The sequence below is a fragment of the Phasianus colchicus genome, chromosome 28, assembly GCF_987193195.1.
Source record: "Phasianus colchicus chromosome 28, bPhaCol1.hap1.1, whole genome shotgun sequence".
Taxonomy (NCBI): domain Eukaryota; kingdom Metazoa; phylum Chordata; class Aves; order Galliformes; family Phasianidae; genus Phasianus; species Phasianus colchicus.
This window is the reverse complement of record NC_143463.1, coordinates 3,060,193-3,082,781: the sequence shown is the minus strand read 5'-3', so window position 1 is coordinate 3,082,781 and position 22,589 is coordinate 3,060,193. Positions and strand designations below refer to the sequence as shown.

Sequence of the window (22,589 nt, the reverse complement as noted above, 5' to 3'; positions counted from 1 at the left end):
GCCATCTCGTCCAATGGGAAGAAGCGAGGGCACGGCGGGATAACGGGATTGGGCCGCGCCTCCGGCGGCGGTGGGGTGGAGGCAAAGAGGGGCATGGCCGGGGGGGCGGGGGCCGAGATGTGGAGGAGCGCGGGGCCTCTGCGGGCTGAGCTGCGGGGGTCGGGGTTAGATTTAAAGGGGTCAGGGGCTGCGGTTTGGGGCAGATCTGTGAGGGGGGGGGCGTGGGCTGTCAGGAACTGCGAAAGGAATGAAAGGAAGAGCCCCGTGGAGAGGTTCCCCGTGGCACGAAGGTGAACCATTTAGAGGGAAAAAAGCCATCAGCGGCCATCTCGCTTGGGGCAGAAGTGCAGCCCAGAAAGCCTGAGCCTTCCGGAGAGGTTAAATCCCAGCAGCTCCCTGCAGCTGTCCTGATAGAACCATGAGAGCAGGGCTGGGGGTAGCTGGAAGGCAGCATCCCTCAAACAGTGCAGCTATGGAGAGAGCTTCCCCTTAACCTGGGGGAACGTTCTACAGGAAAGGAACAGGAAGCATGCAGAGGAATTAGACCTGATTTAGAATCGTGACCTGATTTATGTGCTTTTGTAAAAACTCCTTTTCACTTGAACTAAATCCGAGCCAAACCAAATCAGACTGTCTGCGGCTTCATCCTGGTTTAGCTCAGCTTTTAAACTTGTTTTTATACCAATCTGATGTTTTTTTTTTTTGTTTTTTTTTCTTTCTGTTAAATCATGGAAAAGTAACGATTTGCTGCTGTCTCCAAAGTGAGAAACTTCAGTCAAATGAAAGCTGCATGCGATGCTGTGACAGCCTGAGCTGCGCCTGGCAAGGGTGAGGCTGTTACCAAACACAACCCACACGTGTCGCAGGGATTACCTACAGAGCAATTACACCTCTGGGAGAGGTGAGTGAGAACAAACCATGGGCTGAGTGTGCTGTGTTCCCTGCGGCGCTGCTGGGGCGTGCGTGGCTGCTTTGGTGGCGAGGGGAAATGACTGCAGGCTGTGTGGAAGGAATCCACTGAGGTGTGGCGGGTGCAGACAGCAGCCAAGGATCAGTGTGATGGAGACAGAGTTACCTGGGACAAAGGAGCTGCCCCAGACATCATCTGCTCCTGTGCCCCTAGGGGAAGCTGTGCTGTATTCTGGGCTGCATCCAAAGCAGTGTGGCCAGCAGTCATGGAGGGGATTTGCTCCTCTGCCCTGTGCTGGGGAGACTTTACAGAATCACAGAATGGCCAGGGTTGGAAGGGACCTCAGGAATCATAAATCTGCAACCCCCCTGCCACATGCAGGGCCACCAACCTCCCTGTTTAATACTAGACCAGGCTGCCCAGGGCCCCATCCAATCTGGCCTTGAACACCTCCAGGGACAGGGCATCCACAACCTCTCTGGGCAGCCTGTTCCAGTACCTCACCACTCTCTCTGTAAAGAATTTCTCCAACCTAAATCTCCCCTCCCTCAACTTAAAACCATTTCCCCTTACCTGGACCACTGCATCCAGATGTGGAGTCCTCAGTGCAAGAGAGACATAGACCTGTTGGAGTACGACCAGAGAGGGATGTGAGGGATGCAACAGCTTCCTGTGAGGATGGGCTGAGAGCTGGATCTGTGCAGCCTGCAGAAGAGAAGGCTCCGGGAAGAGCTGTAAGCGGCCTTTCAGTACCTAAAGGGGCTGTAAGAAACAAGAGGATGGTCTTTAGCATGATCCGTGTGATAGGACAAGGGGGAATGGTTTCAGACTAAGGGAGGGAAGATTTAGAGTGGATATGAGGAAAAAGGTTTTTAATATAAGGGAGCACTGGCACCGCTTGCCCAAAGAGGTGGTGGTGCCCTGTCCCTGGAGACACCCAAACTCTGGATGGGGCTCTGAGCACCTGATGGAGCTGTGGTGTCCCTGTTCACTGCAGAGGAGTGTGACCAGATGGCCTTTAGGGGTCCCTTCCAACTCGAACCACTGTGTGATCTACGCCTTGACCCAGTTTGCCTGCAGTTATTGCAGGTTATCATAGGATGACAGAATCATGGAACGCTGTGAGGAGCTGCGGGCCGCCATGAGGGGCTGCAGGCCTCGGCGTCCATCAGGGAGATGTAGGCCACCGTGTGGGCTCCCCTCAGCCTCCCCTTCTCTGTGCAGAACAAACCAAGGGTGGGTGTGAGGTGATCTGAGGGCTTCGCGGTCGGTTTACTACTGAATTCGAGTCGGTGTGAGGCTACCTCTGCCGGCCCGGAGGCTCCTCCAGAGACTGGAGGACCGCGCACAGAGGCGACGGGATAGAGCGGCAGGAGGGCGGTGATGGCCCCGCCCCCTTCCGGGCGCGGTCACATGAGCAGACCGGAAGTGAGCGGGTGGGTGCGACAGGTTGCGTTCCGGTGTCGGTTCGCGTCCCGGCTCCGTCGCTATGCGCAAGTTCTTCCAGGAGATGAAGGCCGACCTGAAGTTTCGGAGCGCGGGACCTGGCCAGAAGCTCTCGGAGCCGGCTCGGTACGGGGCTTTCCGCCGCCGGTAACCGCGGGCCCCGCTCTTGGGCCCGGTGCGTCACGGCCTGAGGGACGCTGAGCTCTCGGGATGGTTCGAATGCGGCTTGCAGTGATTAGGGAACATACGCTGAGTTCCTCCAAAGGGTGCTTCGCATGCCAAAAGCAAGCGGGTTGCTGCCGGTCCGCGGTGCCCCGGGAGCTGCCTCTTGAGCTGTGTTCTGTCCTGCCGCAGGGTCCCCAAGGAGAAGCCGAAAGCAGAGGCAGCACCGAAACCTCGGCAGGGACCCACTGATGAGGCACAGATGGCAGCGGCGGCAGCGCTGGCCCGGATGGAGCTGAAGCCTAAGGCGAAGCCGCCCTCCTCCCAGGGGGCCATCAAGAATCAGGGTAGGAGATTCCTCCGAGATGTAGCTGGGGTGAGAACCTGGCTGGGCTGCAAGGCTTTGCCAGTGATAGCTCCAAGCTCAGCCAGCTGCTGTAGGTCTGAGCCTGGAAAGAGAGTCCACAGCTTGGCAGCTGTGTAGCTGGAGCTGGCTCCTTGCTGATGACAAGCCTCTTAGAAATGGGGCTAAGGCACACCCTGAACCAGAAGCAGAGCACCCACAGAAGTGTTTGCTTCCCCAGAGCAGAACTGCAGTGTGCAAAGCCCTCTGAGGAACCACTTGGGGTCATTATCCCTGCTGCTGTAACTGGGATTTTTCTCTCCTAGTGAGAAAGGAGCTGATGGCTGAGGCAGCTGCAAGTGAGAAGGGGGTTTCTGCAGACCAAGAGGTATGAGACATGCTGCTGTTCCCTAATCATGTTAAGATGCATGCTTTGAGAGTGCTATTGTCCCTGTCCTATAGAAATATGCTAACAATCCACAAAAAAAAAAAAAACAAACCACCAAAACCCAACCCACAACAGTCCAATACAAAGCAAACATCGTTCAGTTGCTCCTGCTTTTGTCTCTTTTAGGACCCAGCCTTCTCAGACAAGGAAGCTGCAGCTGAACCCTCTGTTTCAGGGATCTATTTCATTTGCCCGTTGACCAGCGCAGTTGTAAGAAAAGATGAGAAAGAAAAGCATATCAGAGAAGCCATCCAGTCGGTGAGCTCCACATCTGCTGGCTGTGCTTCTTTCATTCCTTCCATTTAAACTCATTTTGTGCATGAATCCCCTCAAGCAATGCAGCAGTGACCTCTTACCCTCTGCCTTCTCCCTCATCTACCAGACTGCAGGCTCTGTTCAGATGTTATAAATTCCTGTCTTTTTGGCTTGCTATAAATGCTGAGGCAGGGAGCTCTGACCTACATATCCCCTTTGATTGTACAGAATAGTCAGTTCCCCCATGACCAGCTTCTTTTCTTCTTTTCCAGTATTTCTCTGTAGACCCAGTGGCTGCCTCCATCATGGGGATTCACACCTTCAATAAGGATCGGGAGAAAGTCCGAGTAGGTGTGGAAACCATGGCCAAGTGAGTAGGATGGAGCTCTCAGGGAGCTTGTCCCTTCCCTGGAAAGTTAGCAGGCATTGCTGCACTTCAGGCAATGTCTGAAGAAAAACAAAGCCAAATGCTTGAAACATCTTAATTAAGTGATGCTGTCAGTTGAAATAAGGTCAAATTCTCTGAGGTGTTTTGAGTTGATCCACTGGTCCAAGAGGTTTGGTGGTTGAGATCAACTACCACCATGTTTTGTATATCTTGCTTTCCTCACTTTTTCAGCTTTTATCTGAGACCTTACAGTATTTCTCACAACATGATCACTATGCGTGGGGGCAGCATGTCCTGAACTGCCCGCTTTGATCCATGAAGTACATTCCTCTTTCTGCAGATACTTGGACAATATCTATCTGCATCCAGAGGAGGAGAAGTACCGAAAAATCAAACTGCAGAACAAAGTTTTTCAGGTGAGATCAGGATTGCCGCAGGTGCTCTGCCTAAGGAACTCCTTGCCTGGAGCAGACTACCTTCAATTTATTTTTTTTTTTCCCCTTTTCTTCCAGGAAAGGATAAACTGCCTGGAAGGCATACATAGATTTTTCCAGTCTGTTGGGTTTGAGACAAAAACACTGCCTGTTCCAGGACAAGGCAAGCTATTTAAGTGTATTGTAAAATGAAAGCAGCAGTTGGTGGGACATCCCAGGGGAGACTTTGGTAGTTCTGAGAGCCCCACACTTCAGGGCTGTTACACAAACAGCCTCTTGCCCTGCATTTTCCTTCTTAAGACAGTAGTTTTTCTGGATCTTGTTGCCCTTATATTTCATACATTAATGTGCTTTTGGTTGTAGAGACCACAGAAGAATACTATGTACTAAAGGAAGAAATGCTGACCAAGTTGGAAGACCTCAAGGACTACAAAGAGCAGCTTTTAAGCTGTGAGCCGCTGAGACTCCAGCTGGATCGCCAGCTCTGTGTATTTAAACCATCACCTGAAGCTGCTCGATTTGAGCTGCCAAATGACTTCTACAACCTCACTGCAGAAGAGATAAAACGAGAGCAACGGCTCCGGTGAGCAGGTTTAAAGTGAGGGCCTCCACTACCCAGGGGGGCATGCGATGCCAGCTAACTACCTTACGCCTCTTCTTCATGCTAAAAATCACTTTTTATCTAAAGGACAGAAGCAGTGGAAAAGGCTTCAATGCTGAGGACAAGAGCCATGAGAGAGAAAGAAGAACAAAGGGAAATGCGGAAGTACAACTACACCCTGTTACGAGTTAGATTTCCTGATGGCTACCTTCTCCAAGGTAAGACTTCTTACCCTCTCTTTGTGCACCCCTACTAGCTTTTGAGAATACTTGTAGCAGAAGAGATTGGTAAGCAGGCTTGATGTGCAGAAGACAATTGTTAGAATGAATACAGAAAGAAAAAGAGTAACGTTTCAGTACGAATCTTTACAATCTTTAAGCCTTCCATGTGCCTCACCTGCACAGGGCTGGAACTATAAGCCAGGGTTCACTGTAGAGGAAAGGATCTCAAGGCATTACTAATTAAATGTGCTCTTCCCAGGCTACTGCTAGCAAGCTGGAATCATTAGATGAGTTTGCTATAGTAACCAGCATGAAATTGCCTGTGTGGTGGCAGGCTGTGCAACAGTACAAATCCTCTTCAATTTTTGCAGTAGAACTCCAGAAATAGTTTTAGGTTTTCCCAGTTCTTTGTTACGGGCTGGCAGGGGTTTACAACATGTGAAGCAGCACTTTTCTTTAGGAATGCTGCTTTTATACTTCAGTGGAATCAGGCTCTTCCACTGCCACTGAAGTAGTTTATAAAGTTAGCATCAGTACTGGAGCCCTGTGAAACCTACCACAAAAGATTGCATTTTCTAAATGCCAGAGACTCTTCCTCTATGTCACTTTTTCTTCATGGCAGGGACTTTTTATGCACGTGAACCTGTATCTGTGCTCTACAACTTTGTAAGAGAAGCACTCAGAGATAACTGGCTGCCCTTCGAGCTTCTGGGACCTGGAGGTCTCAAACTGACAGAGGAGAACTTGGCTTTCAATGAGTGTGGGCTGGTGAGTAAGAGATGGCACCTTGCACAAGGGTCTTCAGGTGGCAACAGAGCTTTACTTGTCAGGGTCAGATGCTGCTCATAATTTAGATTGCATCTTCAGCTTTCAGCACAGTAGTGCTCTGTCCCTTCTTTAAGCTTAGGCAACTGCATGAGGGCTAACTCAAGGCTAGGAGGCCTTCATCAAAGAAGCTTTAAGGACCTATAGGAAACTCTGACTACAGCATTTGCCACCACTGATAGCAGAGGGCTAGTATCCACTTTGGGAAGAGATGGAACGCAGCAACTGCAAGCTTTATGCTAGAGCTGCACTCAGCTTGCATGAGCAAGCTCAAAGCAGTGTTCCCCAAGGAGTATATACCTATAGTATTGCAGCTTAGTAACACTGCTTTCTCTGTTCCAGGTCCCCTCAGCTCTTCTGACTCTTGCCTGGGATGCAGCAGTCATGTCAGATATTGAGGCATCAGGCCAGGAACAGCCAGCAAGCCCCCTGAAACCAGAACTTCTCTCCAACGTCCAGACACTATCTTGAAATAAATGGGAATGGATTCAGCACAGGTGGCTTTAGACTGTTCCCTTAGGCTGGAACTTCCAATATGCGATCACAGAAATGACTTTTAGCTCTGCAGTGTGGGAGGCTAGAGATTCAGCCATTTAAAACCAACCTGAAGTCATTTCCACAACTCAGTAGCCATTCAAGGTAGTCTTACCCAGTAAAGCTTTCAAGGCTGCACTTAATGGCTTTAAGAACTAAGTTCTAGCAATGACTGTTGAAGGTATTTTTAAGGCCATGATGAAATACCACTTTCCTCTTTTGGAGGAGGGATGAGATGCTAATAGAGGGCTGGATGACAAACTGATAGAGCCTGGATATTGGGCTGGGCTTAGAATTCAGCTTTTCCTTTTGTTTCTATGTGCACTGTAACTCCTATTGGAGAGAGTATATTTAGGTAACGTTATGTTTAATCTAATTAAATTGATTATTTAAAGATTCAGTTCTGCTTCAAGTTATTTGAATTGCATTACTCTTACAGTTTTGAACTACAGCTGAGTTCCAGTCACTGCTGGAGCTAGCACTAATGTGCAGCTGGGGCATTAGTCCTCATCTTCCTAAGGCAGCTGCAGACAGAAGAGCCAGCCTGGGAAACAAACAAGAGCTACTTATGCTGCATTTTCCCTCTGATGAGAGATTAAACTCCAGGTTCCAGCCAGTAGTCCAGGGAATTCATTCCTCAGCAGCTGAGAAGCCTTATAAAAAGTTAAAAACCACAGCAAGCTTGTTATATACATTAACAAGTGTGATGCTAGTTCCACTCCACATGCTTAAAGCTCACCTGGGGGATAGCCATCAGCTTTTTTACACACACCTTTTCTATTGCAGCACTGTATATAGGAGACCAATAGTCTCTCATTGTCACTAGCCTGTAATTAATATCAGACTATCACAAAATAGAACAGCTTGCAAGTACTCCCTGTTCCAAAGGCATAGCTGTGGAGCTGTTCCCCGTAGCAAGTAAAGTCACAAACAGGATAATATAGATAGCATAAAATCAAATGTAATTGTACATCATTCATACCCAAGGGCATGCTATACAACATTATGAACAGAGTAAGTCTCAAGAAGCATCACAATAAGCTTATTTAAAAACCCTCCACTAACATAGATACCTTCCATTACAAAGAAGTATCAAAATTTCAATAATGCTTTATTAAGGACAGATTAATATGCAATATTTTTTAAGCTAAAAACTAAAGATTTAAGCTTCCATCTGGTCCGAAGCAGAACAAAGTGCTGTCTTCTCTTTACAAGAAATATGGAATACTTTCAGGTATCTTGTTCAAAGATACACAGGGTTTTAAATTTTCTAAATAATTCTACATACATACAAGAGAAGTTAGTAGGCATTTAAGTCTCAAACTGTATTAGATGGGCTGACCACGTTGGCATCCTGGTGAGCAGCAGTTGTACCACTGGATTCTGGAGCTGTTTCAGTGACTGTCAGTGTTGAATCTGTAAAGTAGAAAATGTTTTCTTGTGGTTTTGTTGTTTTTAAAGTGCCTTCATTAAACCAGTCAAATTTGACTACTGCCATATTTGCATCAAGTCATCCAGTCACAAGTCTCCTTTTCAACACCATTTGGTATTAACACTGGATTTTAGCACTGGGTTACACTAATACAGAGTAAAAGTAATTCTAATTACGAATCAGGTCTTGTTAATGCTTTAGAACTGGGCAGAGCTGCTACCAAACAGCACTCTCATCCTCAGAACAAGAGCTTATGAACCTGAAGTAAGGCTTTCATCCTGCTGCAGTCATGTAATAAGCAAAAGCAGCTTAAGATTACATGCAAAGCTTCTTGCCAAACATCTGTGCTGTCACTTATGGAAGGTGAGAAGAGGAATGCAACACCAGCTCAGGTAGAAAGAGAACCAAGATGTGTCTAGAATGGATCAAACCTCTGCAGAATTTAATATTTTGGGAACATGCAGAAGCCCTCATCTAGCAATTAAAGGAGCTGCCTAGTAATAATAATAAAAAAAAGCCACTTAATTCAGGTTATGCAGTAGCATTGTGAAAGAGCTATTGTGAGAGCTGTGAAGCTTGGAGGTTTTAAAAGCAGTTTAGAGGATGTAGCTGCATATGGTTTGTGTTAAATCATTGATCTGTACAATCAAGTATGTGTAGTTAAAACCTCACTGAGATGAAAGGAGCTTTTCCTTTCCTCATTTGCCTGTTTCAGAATCTTAGCCTGAAAGGCTACACTTATAGCTATAGAGCTTTTGAAAACCCTTTTTCCAAGAGATAACTGGGACACAAATATAAACAACTGCTTAGATTCTAGCACATAGCTGTAGAATGTTGATCAAAGCATCCATCTGTCACACAGCTGAGAGCTTGGTTATCTGGTGCTATTTCCTTCAGAATGGATGCTTCAGCATGCACTTAAGACTTCAAGAAGGCAGCAAAGCTAAGCTCCAGCCCTTGTTAGTTCTGAGAAAGCTCTGAACAGAAGTATGCAAGCCCCTGAGATGAACCCTTCTCAGCAAGATTTACTAATATTAAGTGGATCTGCTGATAGCAGCCCAAGCGTTCACTTTTCTTATCAGAAACAAACTGTAATGCTGGCAGACAAATGTTGTTCACAAACACTTTGCTCTGCTTACTCACTTGGAGGGAGGAGGGAAAAGAAGGGCAAGAGCAGAATAGCAAAGATCATTAAAAGCAAAGAAGCATCTAGAATAAGTCATAAAAGCAGAAAAATATCTTAAATAAAACATCTATTGAAAAAGAGCACAAAGCTTGGTAAAACTGCAGCAGAAAAACAGTGACAGGTTTAGCTACAGTTTCTACTCCCCCATCTGCTAGCAATTGTCTGCCAAGAGCCTGCTATCAAGTATTTTTTCCCCACCTTTGCATGGCTGTACATCCACAATCATGCAGTCGTCGTCATCCTCATCTTCCTCAGTGTCTGCCTGAAAGCCATCCATCTCCATTGCTTCAGCCTTAAGGGGAAGAGGAAGAAAAGAAAAGTTACAAGATATCTGCAAGGTGACAGTGTTAAGGTGCAAGATCTTGCACAGCCAATGCTAACGACTGCAACAGACACATCTCACAATTAGTGCTCAAATCACAGACCAGACAGGCAGGCATAGATGTTTGCAGGGAACAGCAGACACTGACTTCTGGTAAAAGGCCTGGTCTACAATGGCCTTTTCTTGCAGCAGGAAGCATGCCAAGTGCTCGTGCTCACATGTTTCACAACACAATTACACACCTAGAAGTCAGTTCAAGCCTCAATTGGAGCCTGACTCAGTTTAGTCTTTTTTATTATTATATATATTTAAGGAAAATCTTCCCCCTCTTTTCAGTTCTTGTTGCTTTTTGTCTTCAGAAGCTTCAGCTTGTCAAGTTTGAACTTGTTCTCCCCTGACTCATCTTTGTCAATAAACTTCTGTTCAGAGAGGGATGACAGTTCTTTCCTTGGTGACACTATTTGCTGCCCTGAGAGCTGCAAATCCACTCATGTTGAATCAGGAAAGGAAACAAACGCAAGGAGTGATGCAAACTGAAGCTGTTCTGAATTAAATAGCTCCAAGTTCTTTTTCCCCCTTACTTTCTTCAGCTGGAATTGTGAAACTGAAGTCTCAGAAGTCGGTCCCTGCCTATACAAACTGTTCCAAGACAAGAAGTTTTATATTTACAGCTTTCATTAAAGTTGCAGTTGTCAGATACTTTATCCCCTCCTACACATGCTGAGGTATTTCAGTACCAGGTTCTCCCTCTGCAGCTTATGTAAGAGCACCTTTATTATAGAAGAGTCCTGGCACGAGCTTTGTGGCAGGGCCATGTAGGAGAATAATCAGCAGGTCAAGGCTGTCAGGTTCTCTAATTTCTCCACAAGCTCCACAGCCTTGCACAGCTGGAAGGATGGGATCTCAAAACCCAAATGCTGCTGATTTAGATGACAGGCATGAAAGGCTTTCAGGAACCTGACACCTTTGTTCTGAGCTGTGCTACATCACAGCTCATGAGGACAACTAAGATGTTCTCGAAAGCTTAGAAGAATTCAGGCCAATGGTGTAATTCTACTAAAAGAGTTAGTTTCACTATGTCTGCCCAACTACTGGAATATAAGCAGAGCTTTGTAGTTTTTTTTTTCCTATTTTTTAATTTCTGCTTTTGTTTGCATGTAAGAAAAAAACAAGCAGACAGTTTAGGGACTGAACAATTTTTCAGCTTTCTGATCCCTATCAATATTTGTACTTCATTACAGATCTTCAGTACAAAAGCTGAAGAAGTAGAGAGTAAACTTGGAAAGAAAAGCACAAAAAGCCTTGAGCAAAGCTTCCTTCCTCCCCCTTACACACAGGAGAGTAATAAATCCACTGACGAGTGCAAACCACTCCTGTCTATAGGTTTGAAAGCACACAGCTTCAGGACCTAAAGCCTTACTGTCTTATGAACATGGACAGAGCATCACATAGCTAAAGCACTGATCACATGCTTTTCAACCATACTTTTGGATAATTAAGCTCTTAATACTACTTGTTTGCCTCTGCTTTTCAGGGTAACCATAACAGGAAGAGCACAGATTAGAGCTGGAATAGTAACTTCTCCAAGAATCTCCTTTGCTCCTGTGATTTTTATTTTTTTTAAAAACAGCTCTTGAAATTCAACTTTATGATAGTTATGAGCCTGAGACTTTGCAGACTATTAAGAGTTGAGTTGCAGCACTTAGAAACCACATTTAACCAGTATATGTGCATCTGATGCAAGTCACCAGCCCAGGCTATACATCTGGCAGCCATACACACAAATTTGCACACAAATTGCATACAGCTGGAAAACCAAGGACAAGCAGACACACAAAACTATTCACAGCTTGGAAGCAATCACTGCCAAATAGCAGAAAATGGAAGAACAGCAGGAGATTAATGTTTCAAGTGAAACAATCCAAGTTAGAGGAAAAGAAATCCGTCCCTTCAGAGCTGGGAAATTTTATTCCTTCCCCACCAAAAAGATCTTTTTGTATGACAAATAGTTTTGGTAGCTTAATATTGTGACTGCTGATGGCAGATTTAGGTCAGTCTGGGAGGAATGCCATGATACTTGCCTACTGAAGATACACAGCTACATTCCTGCTGTTCATAAATGGGGGAGAGTGCTGTGAAAGCTCACCTGCTCAGCATCCCTAGGCCTCTTCATGAATTTAGTGATGCACATACTTCCAGTGGACTTCCTCTTTACTGACACAGGGGTGCTCTGCACAGGTGCCACACCTGGCACACCACCACTGTCCTCCTTTCCTGAAGAAGGAACTTGGGTGATGTAGTTCCATTGGCAAGGGACAGGGAGGTGCTCTTGATCAAAACTCTTCAGCACCTCTGAGTGGACGTACCAACACATCCGATATTCAGGTCTCTTCTCATACACAGAGTTCTCAGAAATGATTCTCTTTAGCCTGGCTTTGGAAGGGACACCACTGTCCTCACCAACTGGTGTCTGTGGTCGGGATGTGTTGGGGCTCACAGGGCTCGTGTCTCCACAGTCAGCAGCTGCAGTCACATCACTGAACAGTCCTTGCCGGCAGCACTCCTGGAACTCCTGGATGATCACTTTGCTCCCATTCACGTTGCCATGGAGCAGTGGTAGAAGCTGGCCAAGGACTGCAGAGAAGAGAGGTGTTGCATAAAGGTTGCAGAAAAGAACTATTTAAAGGTCAAGAAAAGCCTGGCTGACATAATATCAGTATATTCACCCCAGGAAAGAAGACAAATAAGATTAATTTTAGCTTCTGTTGCAGCCCTGTGTCTAAGCTTTATATAGACAAGTCAAGCACAATAGGAATGTGAAGTGAGAATTTCAACCTCTATTCTAGTCTTTTTGGGCATTACTCATACCTTTGCATTAATCATGCACAGGATGTACTCAATACTGAAATTACAAACAAAATACATCCTCTCCCTCTGAGCAACACACAGCTAAGTTGGCTCAAGCACTTCCAGTAAATAGTCCTAAATCTGAGCCTTCTGAATGAAGTCTTGTTGGCATTGTTTCCTGGATTACCTGAAGCAAGAGCTTTTAGAGACAGCAATCAAGGCCATACAGATGTGCAATGGCAGAAAACTGAATCCCAGGAGATCTCATAAGGATTACTTGAATTTCAGACAGTAATAAGCAGACCATTCTGATGCTTTAACTCGATTTAAGAAAATCTATTATCTCAAAGCTGGAGTACAACAGTGCACATATACAATTATTTAGCCCTTCACGTCTTACTCTGCTGATCTTTTGCTCTTTTTTTGCTACATTTCTGTATCTGCTGTTCTTCTTCAGCAACAGATGAATCCAGGATGCACGCTGTGAACTGCTGGAGAACCTTCAGGTCTGCATTTGTGCCACTGTCATTTTGTGCACTTTCCCAGATGCAGCCAATTTTCACAGGCTGCAGAACGTGGAGTCTCTTCCCCTTGGCCATCAGTTCATCCCACTCCTTTGCTTTCAGCTTTTGACGAACCTTCTGATTCTCTGGATCACACTCCTAAAAAGCCACAGGTGAAAAAACTTGTTACAACCATTCCAGATGAACAATGTTCTTTAAAAAAAAAAAAAAGCCACCTTCTTATTGTGTTCCCTGAGTTACACAAGTTCTCTCCTGCACTAAGCAAATACGAGTTACTGCCAGGATTACATGACTTCATGTGTCAATACTGAGTACTCAATACACAGGAAGCAAAGATGGATATCCAGTGACACCTGGTTCACTTACTTCTGTCACTCCTTCATCTTCAGATAGGTACCCATGGGGTACAAAAAACCCATCGTCATCATCTTCATCCTCTCCTTCCTCTTCATCATCCTAAAAATAAACTCAGCTTTTTAGAAATCTGGCACGGCTAGATGCAGTTGTTTTTAAAAGTTGTCTTTCACCACATAGAATCCTTACCCCTTCACTATGGGAAAGGCTTTCGCCAGGTTCCTCCTCTTCCCACTCTTCATCACTATCTACTTCATAGTCCAGTAATTTCTAGAGAAGAAATGCCAATTTTCCACTTCTGTTAGTCTGAAAGCACGATGCCAGAGTCCACCCTAGTGCTTCATAACTCAGTAGCAAGAATGAGCACAGTGGATCAGAAATCCCAAAGAACAGGTAAACCTGAACACCATATATTCACTTTGAGATCATTAAGAAAAAGAATCCAACTACCTTGCCTGTAAGTTACTTACACTGTCCTTTGACCAAGGATTCCTGGGACGGATCACAGTGGTTTTCTTGTTCCATGTGCCCCAGTATGCAGGACGGTGATTTTCACAGAACTGCAGAAGTTTCATTCTACCAAATTTCCCCCTTTCAGGAACAGCATCTGTTTTGCAGTTATCCACCACTACCACATCACTGTTAAAACAAAAGACTATCTTCAGAACCTACAGAACACTCACCTGCTGCTCAGGATAATATCTTCTACAAAATTTCAGTCCAGTCATGGTATCAACACAGAACTTGAGTTTATTTGAAGAAACAATTCAGTTGCAAGAACAGGAGTTTCCTATAAGCTATTGCCCTCTTAACAATACTGTGGGCAGCAGCAGCCCTGCCTTAGTTTCAAGAAGTACAATTGACATCTATCAAAAGATAAACACTATTCAAAGGCAAGTAGTTTCCAGTGTTGAAACAGAGCTGCCTAAAATAAAGACTTCCTGCAAATAAGGATTTAAGAAACATTATAGAATGAAGGAAATCTGTATCGTAGCGTACTCTCCCTCTGAGAAGACTGTCAGACAAGTATCAAAAGAAAAGCTGCACCTTTCTACTACCCATAGTATTAGATTACAGCTTCCTCGAAACCATTCCCCTGTTCATCACAAAATCAAGTGGAGAAAAGCCCCGAGACACAGACTAACCTGTTCACTGTGTCAGTACTGCTATTGACAAAAGTAGGTCCAGTTTTACGTGGCTTACGACACTTGAGATCTCTCAAGAAAGAAACTTCACTATTCTGTGCACGCAGGAGCCGATCCAGCTGTTCTAAGAAGTCTGGATAAAGGGCAATACGACAGAGGGGAGCTAAGACCATGTTCTCTTTAATTTCAAAAGGAGCAAACTTCCCACAAGAGCCAGCAAGAATCTGAAATGGTAAGTGAGGATTGTTAGGGCCTGAATACCTGAGAAAGTACAGTGCCAGCATATGCATAACACACAAACCTAAGAAAAAAAAGTTACTGATATTTGAATGAGGATTTATAATAAGTCTCAGAGACTCCAACAGATCCTCTAAAGGTCTGTACACCCAAGACAGCAGGAGACAAAGATGAGATTTTACTCAAGCAACTACAGACTTCTGTCATTTTTACTCTGGTCACAGACTTTTTTTTAAACCCTTCAATGTTTTAAAAATGAGGAATTAAGTACTGATGCCTTGTACACCTAAGGAGCTCTGAGGGATAGGTGAGAAGGAAACCAGTGTGTTTGTAAGGAGATGACTAATGAAAACCCAACAAAATGCAGGCATAGCAATAGCTCACCTTTGGGGCTTGCGGAGTCTTTGGTTTCTGGAAGAATCTTGTAATTTCTGCTTTCTGAGCATTAATACGCTAAGGTCAGAATGAAAGTGCAAATTGTAATTAAAGGTATGACAAGGCCTCATCATTTAAAGTGAACTCAAGCATGACCCAACTTCAAAACTAATGACGCATAAAACAAAGTTCAGTTGTTTATCAGCTCCTGTGATGCAATAAAAAAAAAAGTAATTGTCTTCTCTAACACACCTACACAGATTCCAATGTAATTACTAAGACAACAAATGCAGAAGGAATTTAACAGATAGAACAGAGACAGCAGCATCTAAACAAGACAAGAAAACTGCAAGATCTAACTGGTGGAATGGCACTACCTGATCCCATTGGACTGACTCTGTTTCAAAGGGACATGCTCATTCCCCAGCAGCAGATGCTGCAGGGGCAGCAAGGCAGTGTACCATTGTACACTGAGAGAACTTCAGGGAGGGTTAAGCAGCAGCTCCACAGCTAATAGCTCAGCAGCACTCAGCAGGGTGCCAGGGAGCCCATTCACAGCATTTCACAAGAACAGAAGAGCTTAGAGAAAGCATTTACCTTTTCCTCCTCTTTTAACCGTTTCTCCTCTTCTTTCTTTCTCTTCTCCTCAAGTTTTGCCCTTAAATATAAAAGTTCATTTCACTGGTCACAAATCAAAGTATTTGCTTGGACTGTGGCAGGTGAGAAGGCTTAATTAAAACCACACTATGCACTAAGATTATTTGTTAAACAAGCATGGCACTTGACTAAGTAAGTGCATAGAAGACTCTCTTCATTCCTTCTAAACCAAATATTGAACAAAGTATATAGGCTGTTTCAAATTTTCCTCAGTACCAAGAAAAGGTATTTGATGAGTTATCACAATACAACTGACTTCCTCAACAGAGGACAGCAGTACCAGCAAATGCAAAGCTAATAGCAAGACTGGTCAGGAAGGGAAAACTCAGTGGTTCACGACAGCTCTTTTCAGTCATTTCAGATCAGAAACCCAGGTCAGCCACCAGGCAAAAAACAGTGCTGAGATTAAGATCTGACAGTCTTTCAACCACTTTGAATATATTCAGTGACAAACAGGCACATGCTGTCCTGCCCTCTAAAATAGACAGAAACAGTGGGTCTGCAAAGGTTATCACATCATCACACTTCATTCCTCATGACCTTTAGAAGCCAAGCCACTTACTCCAAGGCTTCCTGTCTCTCCTTGCGTTTCTCCTCCTTCACTCTCAACTTCTCAGCTTTTTCCTTTTCTTCTTTTTCTTTCTTTTCCCTTCTTTCCTTCTCTTTCAGTTCTTTCTCTTCCTCTTTCTTCTTCTTCGCCTCTTCCTTGGCTCGCTCCTTTGCAGCTTTTGCCTCTTCTTTCAGCCTTCCTTTTTCCTCCCTTTCTGCTTGTAACTTCTGCAGCTTGTCAGCACGCTCCTGATCCTAGTTCAAGAAAACCCATTAAGAAAGTGTCTTTGTGCACAGAAGCAGCTGCTGGCATACACACTTGAGTAAAATAAGGACATAACTTCTCCAACTGAGATTCTTGACCCATCCACAAAGACCTGCAAGGTTGCAGCTCCTATAGCTGCAGTTAGGAACTGCATCCTGTATGCAGCCTCAGCTAGCTAAACTGCCTTGTGTGGCATTTTATTAGTTAATTTCTTTTCAGATAATCAGACAAGGCAAGGCAGCCTGTGCTTATTTAAAGGGTAACATGAGAATAATGAGGGAAGGTGACAAGAGTGAAAGCGTTGTTTTTCATATTATTTCATCTCAGAGCAACTAAAATTCTCATTATGGGTCTACTGACATAAATGAGAACACGGTGTGCTTACTAATTAAAACAACAAATTTAAGGAAAATAATTTCCCTACACTGTAGACATTGGTAACTCCACAAGAAAACTAGGATATGTCTGAACTCAGATATATAAACATCCTTCTGGTACATTTCCAATTTCTTTTTGTTTATTTCACATCTAAGTCTTCTTGGCAGGATGAAAAATTACTGAACAGCACCACAGTGTACAAATAATGCTAAAACTGTGCCAATGGTAAAAAGCAACACTGTCAGAACTGAGTCATGGAACTCAGTAAAGATCTACTGGGTAGCTTTAGGAAGAGGTATGAAGCAAACAGCAGGGGTGGTGGGTTGATTTAGCTTTCAACACAAAGCTTCCATATTCTTATCTCTCTCAAATGTAACTATTTACATAAATAAACATTGTAAGTGAATTATAGAAAAAAAAAACAACAGTCTGGAACTTTACATGGGGCACTGTGAAAAGCAAGCATCTCAGGGAGTACACTCAGTCACTTATAGCTTATATAAAAAAATGCAACCAACTCATTTATAAATTAGTTACTACAAAACACAGCAAGGATTCACAAGCACAGCCCTTCCCAACTGCTGTTAAAATAACAGCCAGCTTTTCAGCATGCAGAGCCCACTCATCAACAGTGAGTGCTTGAGAACTCCATGTGATCCATCAGCCTCCTCTGTATTTAGCACTGCATGACTGAAAACAGGATGGACAGCAAAATTACACCGCTGTTTTGTTTGGATGCTCTGACCAGCAGCATTGGAGTGGATACTGTAGCCATAAGCATTTCCAACAGTGATGTCCAATGATTCAATGTCCAAATTCCATGAAACTATTGGTCCTCTTGCCTCACTTGCTGAAGAACAGATGCTACTTATGGTGTTTTAAAGGGAGAAGGGTGAGAACAGTAAGGCAGGAACCCTAAACAGAAGCCTCTTGATGATCTCACTTGTGACTATCTACTCTGTAGGCTTCCACTCTATAAGGAAAGGTTTGAAAACACTCCCAAAAGCACTTTGATGAGCAGTCAGCAACATTTACAGTCTCTTAATATCTTACTGAAGTGCACAGAAATGCAGTGCAGGCCACCCACACTTCATTAGGTATGCATTAAGGAGATTTTGGAACAAACTGAGTGCTTTAACCACATGCATTAAGACTCTTCCATATTCATCAGTGAGGAAAGCCAGGGAAAGAGATGCTATAAGTAGACTGAGATGAAATGCACAGGGCTTTGCTTACTATTCAATGCAAAAGCACAGCAGGTTAACTTTCTATGTCAGTGAAAAAGCCTTACTCTTTGCAATCTCAGCTTCTCCTTCTCTGCAGAACTTTTGTGGAGTTTCTGAGATACCTGAAATCACACAAAAGGAAGTTTTATAGATTTGTATCATTCCTTTTTCATGAGACACTAAAACTACTAAAAAGAACAGCAAGCTCCATTTAAATTACATTAACTTTTTCTTCAGATTAGTATATTCAGCAACATAAGCATACCTTCAGCACTAGATATGCTTGAACTCTATTCCTAGGTCCGATCTCAATTATTTATACATAAGCCTGAATACATCTAATTATTTCAGTTTACATTAAGTCCTCCTATTACTAGACTTTGCATAAACAAACCCTTCTAGTTACTCAGTCCTAAAATATCATTTGCAATGTAACACCACGAGTACAAAAACAAACAGGAGGTACAGCTGCTACAAATCACAAGAGCACAACAGAGAGCATAACATTAACTCAAAGGAAGCAACTCTGCCATATAAACTTTTTTTTTTAATGCTACCACTTTTTTTATGCCAGATTATTTAGCTACAGCTTCCCAAGTACAAGGGCTATCATCAGTATTTCCATGCTGTTCCTACTGATGATCATAGCCCTCTTGTTCTTCCTTTATTATCAGTACATCAGCCCTATAGGTCACACCCTCCATTCAGTTAAAGCCATTATTCCCAAGGAAGAAAGGAGGTACAAAGGTACTCTGTATCTAAAGAGTAGCACTCATAGACTGCTCAGAAGCTAATGTGTCAATATTTCAGCACACTTTGGCTTGGTTTCTTGTACCCAATTCTTCCTCCTGCCATTCTCAGGCAAAGGCAGAGCATTTATCTCTGTGATTAAAGCATTTGGTCTGCTTTATTTTCTATACTCAGACACAGAAGTTCAGAGTGTAAAGATGCATCAGGTGATTCTGTACTCACATGATGCAAAATAAGAACACTTTAAACTCGGAGCTTTACTTCATTGAAGTGTTTCTGCTTTAGAAAGCAGACATTCTAGCACAGACAATGGTGCAGATCAACAGACATCCCACTCTAGCAAATAGAATGAACGATGTCTGGTATGAGCAAGGTTGACAAAACCAATAACTTGTTGACTTTGGAAGCAATATATTCTTCACGTCAAGTGCTCTCTTCTGTTCTGTTGTACTAGAAATATTTCATGCCTACTTGAGTCTGTGTGTGTATTGTAAAGTGATATCACAAGTTTTAACAGCCAGAAGTTTTAACAGAACTCAGAACCAGGTAGCTACTCCCAAGAAAATTCAAACAGAAGAAAAATGGCAGACCACAATGAGAACTTCAACTCCAGCTCATGCAGCACAGCATCTGCACACCTGTGAAAACCTTCCTCCTTTTCTCCTTCAATAATGCAGTTAAATGCAAGCAAACACAGCAAAGAGCTCAGTTGAACTTTGGACAAGACTTGGCTACAGCATCCAACATGATCCCCAGGACTTCTTTGCTGTACAGGTTTCACCACTGAGTGTTGTGCTTCCAACCAGAGCATCCTCTCTTTATACCTCCACTGATCTGTTCCTCAGGGAGACCAAGCACTTTCCAACCACTCAAGTCACAACCATTTCAGCCACTTGCACAGTTACTGTTGGTTTTAAAAGCCTCCCCTTCAGCACAGCACCAGAAATCACAAGTCACAGGGATCTCTTGTTAAAGGACAGGCAGTGCCCAGAAGCTAAACCAGATCCCATTCCCAGCACACACAGGGCTGGGAATCCCAAATATCCCATCCCCTCCAGCCCTAAGCAGCATCTCACGGTCACAGGAACACACAGTGAATTATCCCCTAAGTACCCTCATGCTGGACAGGGCACACAAGATGGCTGACAGCACAAGCCTTACACACTTCATTCCTTTTGAGACTCATTTGGCTTGTCCTCTGTCTTCAGAGGGAAAACTGCACTTCTACTAATGTCCTATATTTTCACTGAAAGGGTTTTTAACAGCCCAGATTCAAGATCTCAGAGCTGGTGCTGGAAGTAAGACAGCTCACAAAAAGACCTACAGCAGCAACAGAGAGAACAGAATGGAGGTTATAAAACACTATCTGCTGAACAGAACTCTTTTTGAGCTCTGTCCTTATCCCAGTTACTAAGGTGTACACCCCCAAGGCATACACTTCACAATCACTATAATAAAAGAACCTGTAATAGGAACTTAAAGCTGCACTCATACTATTCAAACGTAGCAACTCAAAACTAAGACTTAAATAGTCTAGCTATACAATTTAAAGGAGGATTCAAGAGGGTAATCATTCAGTTACATTATTAATAGATGGACAACACCTTCCATATGGTCCCACAATCTTCGTGAATAACTTATTTATCCTTTTCACAACAAACAATCCATCTACAACGTAATAACTCTTAAACAACCAAGAAAAGAGACCAACCTTCCTAACAGGCGTTGAGACAGCTAAAGGACTAGTATTTCTCTTGGTTTCTGCAACAGGCTGTGCTTCAGGGGAGCTCACAGAGAGGGAGCTTAATGAGGAATTAGTAAGTACAGAGTCTCCTTCATGGGACAATTCTATGGTCTCATTTTCTGATGTGACACTTCCATCCAGAGAAGTGACCTGGGGAGATTTAGCAGCCATAATATCTTCAAGAAGCACTACAGGCATCTTCCCCTCAAATATGACGTCCTTCAGTTCACCCTGATTAACCTTCGTGTTTTCCAAGTTGTTACACTCTGTCAACCCAGAACAAGACTGGATTCCATCTACCAAATCTTCACCCTTATTTGCAACAGCTTCACACCGCACGTCAGTCTCCATCGAATCATCAGTTTGGCTGTTCTGGGTGGAATTCAGGCAACTCAGCTTGTTCGTACCTTTCCCTAGCACACCATTAGTCAGAGCTGCAGAAGATGCTTTTGAATCAAAATTAACACGGTCTACATCATCACCAAGCCTTTGATTAGATTCATCTACCGAGTCAATAACGATGATGATTTCATCTCTGTTATCTTTTGTGCTCTTTTGTATAAAGTGGTCTAATGGACCCTTCCCATTAACAAGTTTTGGAACAAAAGTCACATCTGAATTCAGCTGGCAGTCATTCTCCATATTGTCCGTGGATGCACACGACGTGGCTGTGGAGGAATCCTTACTTTGGCCCAAACCACTCTTAGAACTCTTTCCTTTCTTGCTTTCTGCTTCTGCATCATATTTCTCCTTTGGTACAGGATTCAGGCGCTTGAAAGGCAACCGAGCTGCAAACAAACAATATTTGGCTATTTCAGTCACAGCAAACAAATCAGCAGGGTAGAGGAAATAAAACTTAACGCATTCATTTTGCTGTTAAACAGGAGAATTAAACCAGATTACAGCTGCAGGCAGCTCATTGCTGCAAATACTCCCGGGCCTGGTGGTTTTAGAAGGCATTAGGGCTTTACAAGAGGTGACAGAGGCTCTCCCACAGCCTTACCTTGCACGAGTCTCCGCGGGGGAACGACCGCTTTGTCTCTGCACTCCATGGCTACAAAAGGGAAACAAAAAAGAGCCCCGTGAATGGCCGGGCCACGCTGCAGCCCCGCCACCGGCCCCGAGCAGCACCCAACAGGCACAGCCGGGCTCAGACTGACCTCCAGAGCTGAGGGAAACCCAACGCCTGAGGAAACGGCGCCGCTCGGGGCCTACACCGAAACGGCACCTCCGCTCTCGGGCCTCCTTTGTTACCTCAGGAAGGCCTCGCGCCCCCGGAAGCCCGGAAGCCTCGCGATGCCTCCAGGCCTTCCCCTACCTGCCATGGCGAGGCGCCACGGCTCCAGCGGCAGCCGACCCGAGCGGACCCGGCCCGCTCCAACCCGCTCCGTCCGGTTCCGGCCCTGCGCCTCCCGCTCGTATTTGGCGGGAGCCGGGACGACCCCGCGCCTGTCCGCGCTGATTGGGGGAGAGCGCCCACGTGACTCGCTCTTCCGCCCGCCCTGCCTCCGCCCGCGTCTCGCGAGGAGCCTCTGCGGGAGGCTCGACGCCGGCCCCGCCTCTACATCCGCATTGGTCAGAGCGAGGAGGAGAGTTGATTGGCGACCGCGATTGTCACTCTCGCTCGCTGGAAGCGCTGATTGGATAAAGATGAGGAGGCAGGAGGAGCGCAGAAGGTCCCTCACCCCTGGGCCTGAGGCCGTGTTGCTGTCGGGCAGGAGTGAGGGCGGCGCGGCTCTGTGGGGATCACGGCAATCCTTCTGCAGTGGTGGGCAGAGGGGCGGGGCCGCCAGTACATTAGGTCATTGAATGGACCGAGACAGTGCGCGAAATGGCGGCCGTGTGGCCAACGAGAGGCCCGGTCAGTAGGTGGCTTTGGCGCGAAGGCTGCTGGGAGTTGTAGTCCGCCTGCGGCGCGTGGGATTCTGGGAGCGGGAGCGTCATTCCAGCAGCTGCAGTGCCGCCTCCTCTTTTCCTTAAAATCCCCCCTTTTAGTTCAAAAACCATCCCCTCTCGTCCTGTCACTACCTA

At 44.9% G+C, this 22,589-nt stretch overlaps 2 protein-coding genes across 8 annotated transcripts; one reads left to right on the top strand and one right to left on the bottom strand.

The window, feature by feature from the left end:
* Positions 1 to 145: 145 nt before the first annotated feature.
* Positions 146 to 6,967, top strand: UBXN6 (UBX domain protein 6). 6 transcript variants are annotated; one of them, XM_090126124.1, is made up of 12 exons: positions 146 to 164; positions 763 to 901; positions 2,711 to 2,865; positions 3,188 to 3,249; positions 3,436 to 3,567; positions 3,837 to 3,934; positions 4,293 to 4,368; positions 4,465 to 4,549; positions 4,750 to 4,969; positions 5,075 to 5,205; positions 5,831 to 5,976; positions 6,376 to 6,967. In XM_090126124.1, the coding sequence occupies exons 3-12, from the start codon at positions 2,781 to 2,783 to the stop codon at positions 6,502 to 6,504; spliced, it is 1,164 nt and encodes a 387-aa protein (XP_089982250.1). In that variant the 5' UTR covers positions 146 to 164; positions 763 to 901; positions 2,711 to 2,780; the 3' UTR covers positions 6,505 to 6,967. The 6 variants fall into 6 exon arrangements, with proteins under 6 accessions (XP_089982250.1, XP_089982249.1, XP_031460122.2 ...); XM_090126123.1 differs by having other exon boundaries at positions 147 to 164; positions 738 to 901; XM_031604262.2 differs by lacking the exon at positions 146 to 164 and adding an exon at positions 184 to 290.
* A 261-nt stretch (positions 6,968 to 7,228) lies between these two features.
* CHAF1A (chromatin assembly factor 1 subunit A) lies at positions 7,229 to 22,052 on the bottom strand. 2 transcript variants are annotated; one of them, XM_031604250.2, is made up of 15 exons: positions 21,719 to 22,052; positions 21,562 to 21,612; positions 20,526 to 21,346; positions 18,130 to 18,186; positions 16,209 to 16,450; positions 15,587 to 15,647; positions 14,999 to 15,067; positions 14,378 to 14,601; positions 13,703 to 13,871; positions 13,422 to 13,502; positions 13,245 to 13,334; positions 12,755 to 13,016; positions 11,654 to 12,141; positions 9,384 to 9,477; positions 7,229 to 7,983 (listed from the first exon to the last, which is right to left on the bottom strand). In XM_031604250.2, exons 2-15 carry the CDS (start codon positions 21,608 to 21,610, stop codon positions 7,886 to 7,888), a joined length of 2,805 nt encoding a protein of 934 aa, XP_031460110.2. In that variant the 5' UTR covers positions 21,611 to 21,612; positions 21,719 to 22,052; the 3' UTR covers positions 7,229 to 7,885. The 2 variants fall into 2 exon arrangements, with proteins under 2 accessions (XP_031460110.2, XP_031460109.2); XM_031604249.2 differs by having other exon boundaries at positions 21,877 to 22,052.
* Between the last annotated feature and the right edge of the window lie 537 nt (positions 22,053 to 22,589).

Bases quoted from the DNA above. Each gene is read 5' to 3' on its own strand.
- UBXN6 (XM_031604259.2), top strand. From the start codon at position 2,400: ATGCGCAAGTTCTTCCAGGAGATGAAGGCCGACCTGAAGTTTCGGAGC. The intron at 2,866-3,187 runs GTAGGAGATTCC...TTTCTCTCCTAG, and splicing joins GGGGGCCATCAAGAATCAGG to TGAGAAAGGAGCTGATGGCT. The intron at 4,369-4,464 runs GTGAGATCAGGA...CTTTTCTTCCAG, and splicing joins TGCAGAACAAAGTTTTTCAG to GAAAGGATAAACTGCCTGGA.
- CHAF1A (XM_031604249.2), bottom strand. The intron at 13,335-13,421 runs GTAAGGATTCTA...GTTTATTTTTAG, and splicing joins GCCTTTCCCATAGTGAAGGG to GATGATGAAGAGGAAGGAGA. The intron at 7,984-9,383 runs GTGGGGAAAAAA...TCTACTTTACAG, and splicing joins GGATGTACAGCCATGCAAAG to ATTCAACACTGACAGTCACT.